Source organism: Sinocyclocheilus anshuiensis, unplaced genomic scaffold (genome assembly GCF_001515605.1).
Source record: "Sinocyclocheilus anshuiensis isolate Anshui unplaced genomic scaffold, SAMN03320099.WGS_v1.1 scaffold536, whole genome shotgun sequence".
Classification (NCBI taxonomy): domain Eukaryota; kingdom Metazoa; phylum Chordata; class Actinopteri; order Cypriniformes; family Cyprinidae; genus Sinocyclocheilus; species Sinocyclocheilus anshuiensis.
In genome coordinates this window covers 1,442,098-1,453,826 of record NW_015557179.1, presented here as the reverse complement: position 1 = coordinate 1,453,826, position 11,729 = coordinate 1,442,098, and the positions used below count along the sequence as shown (strand labels likewise).

The 11,729-nt window shown below is 37.9% G+C and overlaps 1 protein-coding gene across 1 annotated transcript in view; it reads left to right on the top strand.

Annotated features, from left to right (window-relative positions):
• The window catches only part of LOC107678532 (calcium-activated potassium channel subunit alpha-1-like), a 196,880-nt gene that overhangs the window by 91,611 nt on the left and 93,540 nt on the right, over nucleotides 1-11,729 (top strand). The window contains exons 5-7 of the mRNA XM_016473814.1: nucleotides 9,068-9,143; nucleotides 9,936-10,011; nucleotides 10,395-10,565. Of these exons, the coding sequence (XP_016329300.1) occupies nucleotides 9,068-9,143; nucleotides 9,936-10,011; nucleotides 10,395-10,565 (323 nt within the window). The remainder of the gene's footprint in view (nucleotides 1-9,067; nucleotides 9,144-9,935; nucleotides 10,012-10,394; nucleotides 10,566-11,729) is intronic.

Here is an 11,729-nt window from a genome sequence, read left to right as displayed (position 1 = left end):
GCGGTGTAGAACGTGCTATTAATTTGAAGGGTATGCGGAGACCCTCTACTGGGAAATAGAAATTAATCTTCTAGAAGCAGTTCAGGAGAGTCTTTTCAAACACAAGGGTTGTATATGGATTAGCATGAGGCTGTTTATAATACACTAGCTTCCTTCATCCTTGCAATCAATTAACAACAAATACTTGACTCTGAAATGGAGACGTTTTGTGAGCTAAAGTCCTCTTCCAAATGCTCTATCAGTCTGTGAAGAGAAGGCAGTAATCACAGTGTCTTATGCGAGGAGATCGTGTGCATATTAATGGCAGATACGTGTATAGAGGGAGATTCCTAGGTTCACTTTGGATTTTATTGTTATTTTCAGGGCCATTAAAATGCTCTGCTTCAATGATATACTGTAATTAGTCTCTTTCATGTGTTTTTTTCTGTAAGGGATTTTGTCTGAACATCATGTGGTATAGTTTGACATTAGGAACCATTTAGAAACCATCAAATAAAATCAAAATTCTAAATTAAAATTGTGATAAATATACAGTTATGGTCTTTTTTTTTGTAAATGTCTCACCCAGGCTGCATTTTTTATTTATCAAAAAAATACAGTAAATTCAGTAATACTGTGAAATATTATTGCAATTTAAAATAACAGTTTTTAATGTTAATACATAAAATTTTCAGCATCATTACTCCAGTCTTCAGTGTCACATGATCCTTCAGAAATCATTCTAATATGCTGATTTGCTGCTCAGGAAACATATTGTGTTGAAAACAGTTGGGCTGCTTAATATTTTTGTGATAATATGATACTTTTTTCAGTATTCTTTGATGTATAGAACGTTCAAAAGAATATAATTTATTTTATCTTTTTATTCACTTTTGATCAATTAAATTCATCCTTGCTGAATAAAAGTATTATTATTTTGAGTGGTAGTTACTGTAATTGTCTTGCTATCCCCCATAGTTTAGTTGAAGTTACAATGTACCAAATGTTTTATAAGCGGATCTGATTATGATTGAAGTAAGAAAGTAATTTTTGCTAATAGTTCTATAGTTAGTTATGCTAAAAGTTGAGTATTTGCATAGGCATACAAGTTTAGTACATATTTTTGTTAAGTCTAGTGGTAACATTTTCAGTGTTTTGGGGTTCTGTTTTTAATAAATACTAAAATACTACAAAAGTTCATCAGTGGATGTATATCAAAGATATTTGTTAACTGATGAGGTTTTCATTGGGTGATTCTTAAATGGATAGTACTCCTTCAGTTGTTGGTCCCCATTGAATTCCATAGTGTTTTTTTTTTCTTCTTGTTCTTCTCCATACTATGAAAGTCAGTGGGGACCAGCAACTGAAGGTGAACTATCTCTTTAAACCATCAACGGTCCCAGTCCATCCCTGACTGTGGATATTGCGTACCACTGCCATCTGGTGGTTAGAAGCTGTATTGTTCCACATAACTGGATGGCTTGAACTTACTGAACTAGAGGCTTCTCATTTAGGAATATGAGTGGCATGACCAGAGGAAGAGAAATCAGTGAAGAAAACTAATTTGTGCTTTAAGCCTCTTTCATATATAGAGCTCTCTCTCACGTGGCAAGTTTCAGTACATGTATGCGCAAATGCATTCTGGGAGAAATGAGTGGCGAGTAATCCCGGCAGCCCTTTATCCCTCTTTAAGTCAAGTCACCTTTATTTATATAGTGCTTTATACAATACAGATTGTGTCAAAGCAGCTTTACAGTGTTAAACAGGAAAAACGTGTGCTGATAATGTGAGAGGACAATAGAAAACAGTTATTTTATCAGTTCATTGTTGATTCAGTGATGTCATCATCCAGCTCAGTTCAGTTCTCTTCCAATAGTGTCTGTGCAGTCAAGTCAACAATGTTGCCAGAAATTGTGTCCCCAACTAAGCAAGCCAAAGGCAACAGTGGCAAGGAACCAAAACTCCATGGGTGACAGAAATGGAGAAAAAAATCTTTGGGAGAAACCAGGCTCAGTCGGGGGGCCAGTTCTCCTCTGGCCAGATGAAACCAGCATGGTGTGGTTTAATTCCAGGCTGCAGCACACATCAGATTGAGCAGATTGAGCTGACAAGGTCTTCACAGAGGATCTGTCTCTAGGGTTTGTCTAGTTGACATGGTCTCTGCTGACATTCAGGGCTGTAGAGGTCGTCTCTAGGTGCTGATCCACCATCTAGACTGGATACGGACTGGATCCAGGTGACTTGTACTGCTTTTCCACTGGGGCTGGTGCCAGAGCTGAAACCAGTGCTCGGCCAAGACTGGCTCTCGTTCAGAACCGGCTCATGTTTCCACCAACCTGTGACCGGAATCGCTTGTTATCTCTTGCGGAAGAAGAGTGTTGATCTCTTCTGCTGACCACTGCTGAACTGATATATTTAATTGTTGTTGTTAATGTTATTAATTTACCCGCACTCCGACGGCTTTTAAATATAGGCTTGTTCGAGATGCTTCGGCATCCCAATTGAGCTCCGGCTCTGGACCAGCCTCGGTGGAAAAGCGGTATTAGAGGTCTGCACGGGCTTTAAACTGAAGCCCGAACCCGGCCCGTACCCAAGATCGTCTGACCCGACCTGAGCGGCACTGTTAAATTTAGAGCCCGAATCCGAAATTGATTTTTCAAAAAGAATAGACAAACTTTTTAAATATGCTGTATTTCATGATTGCATGCAATGGTCAGACAAATACATGTAAAGAAACAGATTCATCAAGGCTCACAGCCAGTTCAGCACACAATGCAAAAGAAAAAAACACTTTTCAGTTATGAAACTTCCGCCGAATTTTTTAATGGTTGTAACGACAAGATCATAATTCTTCCACTATGCAAAAGAAGTTTTCCTAATTGCTGTATCGCAATCATTGCTCACAACTTGCTAGCTAATGTGCACGTGCCATTTGTCGTGTTGTGACAGAGAGGCCGCTAGAGCAGGCACAAGAGCAAAACAAGTTTAAAAAAAAAATAGCCTATACACGCACACGTTATAAGGAATAATCCACAGCTAGCATGTGCCTTAAAAGATTTTTCTGTATGACTGACGAGAGGCAAAGTTTAAAAATTACGGTAATTTTCGTCAGTTATAGTTTGTTAGCGTTCTGCCTGATTTAAATCAGACAGAGATGAAGTAGTTACGGTAAGATCACATTTATTTGAAATAATTAATTATATCATTTATTTGAATTAATTAGCGAGAGAGAGAGAGAGAGGGGGGTGTAAGTTGCGTGTGTGAATTACCTGTGTCTGCACGTCTTTTTCTACAAGCAATGAAGCTTAGTTACTTCAAAAACAGCGATTTTACCACCTCATTGCTGAGAAATATAATGCAGTGGGTCAGTATCAAGAGTATTTTATGAATAAAAATTTCCGTGCACCTCAGTGTTTCTCGAAGACCTCTAAGGTGGCTGCAGTGACGATCTGATCTGGATACAGACTGGATCTGGGTGGCTACGGTAACCTCAGAATAAGAATAAAACAGACTAATATTAATGTAGATGCCATTCTTCTTACGATGTAAAGTGCATTGGGTGTTATGGGAAGTGTTCCTGGTTCCGATTGACCTAATTAATGCAGCCTAATAATCCTTTAACAGATTTGAATTATAGAAAAGTGATCATGTGTTATGTGCATGTCAGGTTAAAGAAAATAATCCGTGCAAGAGACTCTGTTCCCCAGGCTTAAATGTATGCTTGTGCTCCAATACGGACTGCAACTAGACAAGCAAAATATACTTTGGGCTTCGGGTACACATCCAAGCGATCAAATACACACAAAATATATATTTAGTTGTAATACCTTTAAAACCTTAACGATACCCATCCCTACATGTGACACTGCCTTAAAATGTTGTCAAAAAGAGTTATCTTAGAAGCCAACATAATGTTGAAAACTTTTGAAACAGTCTTTGCATCCGGAGCATTCCGTTCACCCAAAACGAAAAATTCGGTCATCATTTACTCACCGTCATGTCATTCCAATCCTGAATGAGTTACTTTCTTCTGCTGGACATCAAAATATGATCTTATGAGAAGTGTTTTGGTGTTTTTTTTATTTTTTTTATGGACTTTAATGGTCACCAAAACTCTTTAATTATCATATATCTTCAGAATACCTTCTATTGTGTGCCACAGAAGAAAGTAATTCATACAGGTTTGGAAATTCATGAAGGAGAGTAAATGATAACTGAATTTGCATGTATTTATTTATTTATTTTTGTTTGGGTGAATTGTCTCTTTAAAGTGCTGTTAAGCTGACAGTTCACTAGGTTTTTAGAGCAGATCTTTGGTTTTACTGTCAAGAGAACTCAGGAAAGAGAAACAGCGTGAAAATATCAGGAAGACACCTTTAAAGTACAGTGAATACATATGAGCTTAACAGCAGGATTACTGCACTTAATTTAGAAAGCAATTATTGCCAGTCCCTCCAGTTTTTCGCGATTCCACAATTGCTGCATCCAATGGAAAAAAAGTCACATTTTTTTGCGATCCTGCATAATTCGCCATTTCACCACAAAATAATCTCAAAAATTAAGGTCTCACAAAAAACTAAATTATAATTACTAACTGAATTATACCTCATTTTAATAAAGTTGTAATGCATTAATTTCAAGATACAGGTACGTCCATGTGATATCAGTGTGTGGTGTGAAGCGAAACTTTCTCACCGGAGTCTCACATAACTGCCATGGACCGGCAAAGCAATTTCTATAATGTAGAAACTTACATTTTCTGTAAAGTTGCTTTGCAAGGATTTGTATCGTGAAAAGCGCTATACAAATAAACTTGAATTGAATTGAATTGAAGCATTTTTTTAGCGATCCTGCATAATTCGCAATTTCAGCACAAAATAATAAAAAACTAAATTATAGCCTAATTACCGGCTGAATTATTTTAAATTTTATTAAAGTTGTAATGCATTAATTTTAAGATACAGACACTTGCACGTGATATCAGTGAGCGGTGTGTGAAACGCCAAAAGCGAAACTTTCTCACTGGAGTCTCACAGAACTGCCATGGACCGGCAAAGCAATTTCCTAATGCATTACACCAGAGTGGGGGTAAATTGTTTTGTAGTACTAATTAGAGGTCTGCAAGCCCGACACGCTGAGTCCATTCGGGCCGGACTCGGGCCATTTTTCTTTTTTTTCTTTTTTTTTTTACAGATCAGGCTCGGGTCGGACTCGGGCTCACTTAGCTTCGCTCCTTTTATTGTAGCCATATACGTGCAGAGCACACTACTGTATGAAATATTGTTATATTGATTATATCATAAATATTATACATCACCTACATAATACGCAACACATATACGCACAAATTAGCATACAGGTGACAGTTTACCATGCAGAGAAGTGGGGAGTTACTAAAAGTTCCCAATGCTTCGGGAAAAGCTGCATTTTGGAAGAGTTTTGATTTGATTACCATGGCAAACAGTCGAGTCAATTGGTCATGTGCAGTGCAGTCTCCTTTTATTGTGCTATATACGCGCAGAGCACACATGGGCTACTGTATGAAATATTGCTATATTGATTATATTATAAATATTATACATCGCCTACGCAACGCATATACGCATGCATTAACATACAGGTGACAGTTGACCATGCACGGCATCAGGGAGAAGTTGGAGCGTGGGGAGTTACTAAAAGTTCCCAATGCTTCGAGGGGAATAATGAGATATTTGAATTATTTATTAATAAATTAGTGTTTTCTGAGTCCGTGTCGCAAAGATGAAGATGACGATCCTGACTCGCCATCTCCTTATTGGACGTGCCTTTAGAGAGAAATGCATATTTCTCTAAATAATAACAAAAATAATTTTTGTTTTTGATTTTAATTATTTAGTTTTAAAGTAGTCATTTAAAGCTTTCTATAGATATATTAAGCAAGTCTGTGAGGCAAGTATTCACTGAGTTTCGGTTCATCATTGTGAAGCGCTCCTGGCCGAAATTGCAGAAAGCGCATCCTGTATCCTTTATTTTATAAAAGTACAATGTTTTGTTGATATTGTGAGTGCACACAAATAAAAGTAGACCCTTTACAGTTCCGAGTGATATATTACTCTTACCTTTATGAGCAAAAATGACATATTTTAAGTTGTTTCCAATGCAAGTGATCACGTCGACGCCTCCATGTCCTGTAAAGCGTGCTTTAGCTCTACGCACAAACGATTAGATATGCATCTAATAGCGCACATTTATATAGGTTAAACATTTAAACTAACATTGTGATATGCTTGAACTGTTTTATATCTATATATTTTATTTTAGGCAAGTCGTGATGATTTGAGAAGGCTAAATTGATCAAACATAGGCTATGATGAACTCACTGTCTGCCGCTGGCCGCTTGGTCGTTACTTTAAAAAACTAAAACTTACATTTAACAAACAAAAAATGCTCCAAACATTTTTTCTAAATTAACTTAATAACAAAACGAAATATAATCACTTTGACATTACATACAAAACTAAACTATTTTAATAGCTGAAACAGTAGTATTAGCAGTTTTGGGAGAAGGGGGAAAAAAAAAGACGGGCTCGGGCCGGTAATTCTGATAAGCTGTCGGACACGGGCCGGGCTAGGGCCTGAGCATCTCGGGCCAGGGCCGGGCTAGGGTCTATATTTGAGGCCCGTGCAGGGCTCTAGTACTAATAATAAAATACAGATGACAAAAGAAATTGTACTGTTGCCATCTCAGCGGAAGCAAACATCTGTGACATATGGACTTGTCTGTGGAATCAAACAAAAGCAGTTAACGATTTCTGAGATAGACGACTGCTGGACATGAGCGAAATGAAGCAAGCAAAAGTGATTATTGTTTTATATGGCTGGGTGGTATGACGATAAGTGTCAAATCGACAGAGATTTCATTTATATCAGGCACAGCTATCAGTGGGCAGTACTGTTTAAAAAAAAACTGCATGAGAAAACATCATTGCTAGTACAAGCCCTGTGATTAATTCAGGATAGTTTTTTTTCCATTTGAAATCCCTAGAAGGGTTCAGTGTATACAAAATCTAATCAACTCACTAAAACAGAGAAGGGGTCAAAGGAAAGATGCATGCGTGGGAGTTTAATACTGAAAAGATCAGACCAAACACGTCAGAGATTGTGGCTTCAGTCAGGGTTTTCAGCCAATGGCAGGTGTCACTGTCTAGGCTTGAAGGGTTTTTAGTATTGTTAAACAGTCTTCTGGATGCATTCTGACGTTCATGCCTAGGGAAACTTTGTTTCTTTCTCTCTGAGCAAATTAGATTTTTTTTTGATCAAGTACATCTGAGGTTTACACATCTTTTAAGTTCTGAGGACGCGTCACATTCTGCATTTCTGAACTTATAAAGGAGTAGGATCACAGAATCATGATCTCCAGCAAGTTGCTAGTGTTTCGGGGCCCACGGGGCACTCTGGTCACAGAAACCGTTCAAGAGAGCTGACGGCGCAAAAAGTCGTGTGCTGACCTGTTTCAGAATGGTTACCGTGTGAAGTTGGGCCCAGACCAGATAGGAGACAGCAAAGAGAGTGACAGCCAGAGCTGCCTCCATGTGCTGTCTAACTGGGGTAAGACATCCTTTCTTGGGAACTTGTAGTTTAATACTGTATTTGCAAAAACTGTGTAGTTAGAATTTTTCACTTGTTTACTTTGTGCAAGAGTTTTTGGTGGGTTTATTGCAGTGTTTTTGTTTCCTATTGCTGAAGATAGCATCAAACTTGCCTTAAAAATATTTCTGCAAAGTGAAACTGGTGAATCTTATCCGGAACCTTTTTGATTCATTTTTGTACGAATTGCAGCAGAAGCTAAGATGCTGTGTTTCTGAATAGATGATGTTTGTGAGGCTGAAGGCAGGAAAAATGCTGTTTATGTAAGAAGTCTGCTGAAGCTGGTGATATTGTTCTCTAATCTGCTTCGTGATGCACTCATTTCAGCACCTACATCTCTCTCGCTCTCACACACACAAAAGTGTGATTGTTCCATGGTGGTTCTTTCTCTGCTCTAAGCCGGAATAAACTGATTGAAGTTTATAACAACCAAAACATGTTACATTAACATTATTTTTTACACAGTTGAATCTCACAAGACAGGTCAAGTACATGTCCAGATCATATTTCAGACATTTTCAAAAAGTATGAGAAAGAAACAATATTTTGCTAGTAAAGTAGTTTTGTTTAAAAAAAAAAAAAAGCTTAATTGTAATGAAAATTGTGACTGGAAATGTTTTCATAATATGTCTGTGTCTGAATGCAGTATGTGCATGCGACACAAAATATATATATATATATATATATATATATATATGAATGAGCCACTGTATTTGCCAGAATGTGCAGTACTGAAGTAGAGTACACTGCATGCAATATACTGTATATCCCCTTTTAGAAAAATAAATGGACTTTTTATTTGTGGCTCATTATTTGATTGAGCTGCTAAAATGTAGTCATTTGACAACATTGAATTATTAAAAAGGAGTATTATTATATTTATTTGTTTTAATAAATGAGTGTAATATGACAACAGTGACCACTGAAGCAGGTTACTACTGTTTGACATGTTTATCATTGCATTCATTGCATACTATGTTGTTTCACATACTATTTTTGAAGACCCATAAAATATTACTATTATGAAATATTACCATTATTATTGTGACTTTTCATAGCACTGAGGTAATCCTTCTAAAATTTGTCTGAAAAAGAACAAAAAAAAACAAACAACAAAAACAACTTTTAGCTGTTACACATAAAATATAAGGTTTTAAAAATAAAATACTGATGACTCTCCTTTTACCACCTACTACACTTAGCAAGTAGCAAATCATTAGTTCATGGCTGTGGTGTAAAACTAAAAACTAAAGCTTTTTAACAAAAAAAAAAGCTTGTTTGAAATGTGTCAGAGCAAGAAAGAAAACTGAGCTTGTCAGTGCCAATTATTGCAAATTGCGGGGTCTTAAAAATGGAATGTAGAATCTAATATGCAGTAATCTGGTGTTCCATTTTGAACAGTTCATTGCTTTACAATAACCCTTTTATTGATTCTCGTCTGCTTTTCTCTTTTCTCTTGCAGGTCTGAGGTTTCTAAGAGCCTTGAGATTGATACAGTTCTCAGAAATTTTACAGTTTTTGAATATCTTAAAAACAAGGTAAGTCCAACAACATATCACGCGCCTCTCTCACTCTCAGTTTCAAAAGCTCCACTCCACTGGCATCAACACACACAGTCTCTACAGCTCCTTAGGAGTCTCCGGTGTCCCTTCCATCGCTTACCACACACCTCTGTGACTTTGACCCAGAAGTCTGCAGGGCTCGTAGCTGAGCAGAATGTTTTTTACGTGTGCATTTAGTGTGCTGTAGGTAAGAGAACAGCCTGATGAATGCAGGAGTGTGAAGACAGGCCTCTGATTGATTCCTCCTCCGCCAGGCTGTCACACACGACAGATGAGTGCTTCCTAACACCGCAGTGGTATTTCGTAAATGTCAATGAATCCGAAAGGAATTGGAGAAAAAGCAGTCAGCACCCAACTCAGTGGTTATAAAACTGCTGGACGTTTTTATTTATTTTAGCTGCCATCTTGTTTTTCAGTTGGGGGAAATTGCTAAGATATATCACACCGAACTGACACAGCTGTCAACAGGGCGTTACATTTGCACCACTGTATTTTCTCTCATTGGCTGCTGAAGAAGGGGCATTCACATTGACGGTAATTTGCAGTGATCGAAAATGATTTGTACTTTTGTGAGAGTGGTGATTTGAGGTGGTGCAAAATCACTATCTTCTGATTTGTTTGCTGATAACCTGTGTGTTCACTCCCAGCGAGTAGCGTCAAGGCAAAGCGATCGTGTGTGTGTTGGGCTCAATAGATGACTGACTGATCTGTACGTCAGTGTGATGCGTTTCACTTTGAGAGGTGTGATGTAACTCTCGTCTCTCACAGTAATTCCATCAAGCTGGTGAACCTGTGTTCCATCTTCATAAGCACATGGCTCACTGCTGCAGGATTCATTCATCTGGTGAGTGAAAAAACACACACACGCCCCCCCCTCTCTCCCCATGCCCCTGGAGAAATGACACAGAGAGGAGTGCACATGCAGATTCGTGGGAGGAACACGTCTGTCCCTTTGTGGCATATGTGGTTTGTGTTGTAGTTCATCTAAAGATCTGGTGTTTTGTGGTTCTTTTTTCGTGTTTTTTTTTTTGTTTTGTTTTGTTTTTATCAGGAAGCGCCAGAGGACATCTGTGCCACTAGATGGCAGCAGAGACTCTGATCGCTACTAAATCCTCAGTTTGGTTCCTGTCACAATTCATCCTTGTGATTTTCTGGACAGTAGATGGCTGTAGAGGATCGTGTTTAGATCTGTCAGTAATTCACTCTTTGCTCTCCTTCCTGCGGCAGGTGGAAAACTCAGGGGATCCATGGGAAAACTTCCAAAACTCTCAACCGCTCTCATATTGGGAATGTGTGTACTTATTAATGGTCACTATGTCCACGGTGGGATATGGAGACGTCTATGCAAGAACTACTCTTGGACGCCTTTTCATGGTCTTCTTCATTCTCGGTGGCCTGGTAAAATCACTTTTCCTCTTGTTGGCACTCCTGCACCCCTCCCCTTCCCCAATGCAAACAACTACCATTTAAAAATCATGCAAAATTCCTGTGATCTGACACCCTCATAACTGTCGTCTTTCCACAGTCTTGAAATTATAACACTGTTTTTACCATACCACAGTCTTCATGATAGTCCAAATTATTACACTGTTTTTACCATATTGTATATGTCCATTGTCTTTGTAATGTTTACTCCCCTGCCGTTAAGATCCATAACCTTGTTTCACCATTACAGCCCAAGTTAAGATGAAATGTACATGCATTTTGTAAATTTTTGTGCTGTAATTTTTGATGCTATATGACACTATCCCTTATTATGTTTATTGCATTTAAATTAGTATTTAAAGAAATGTATTTTGACGATAATGTTGTTGCTATTCTCTTAAAGCGGTTTCAGGAGATCCCATCCTTCTGTTTCCCTCCCCGAATTCCAACAAACACAGTGGCAGTCGGATGGCCCATAGTCCTGCTTGAGCGTCACCATAGCAACAGCAGCCAAAAACACTCTTATAAGTGCATTTACACCAGAGTAACTTCAGATGAGGATACAGAAATAACACAGAAAACACTAGATGTGTATGTTCCCTTTCATGGGAACTTCGAACTGCATCCTCTAGGTTTCTCCATAGCGACCCCTAGAGGACGCAGTGTCTCGTTCCCTACTCAGGGAACCATGGTTACATATGTAACCTGAGACGTTTTGCAGGAAGTTTTTGGTAAAATTATAATTAAGTGGAAAATGTCAATTCAACTAAATTGCTATTGTGGCTGAGTAGATTGATTGCAAGAAGTAAAATACCTAGTATATTTTAGTTTTTTTTACATTCATCGTTAATGGGAAAAGACACAAATGTTTCAGCTCAAAGCCTTCCTCAGTGTGCAAAGCAATACAATCCCTCCACCCACGTTTCAAATCACTAATTATATTGACGTAATCGTTCTTTAGCCAATGTTCAGTTACTAAAATCATTCAATCATTTCCATTTAAATACTAGACAATTTTCATGTACAGGTGCATCTCAATAAATTAGAATGTCATGGAAAAGTTCATTTATTTCAGTAATTCAACTCAAATTGTGAAACTCGTGTATTAAATAAATTCAATGCACACAGACTGAAGTA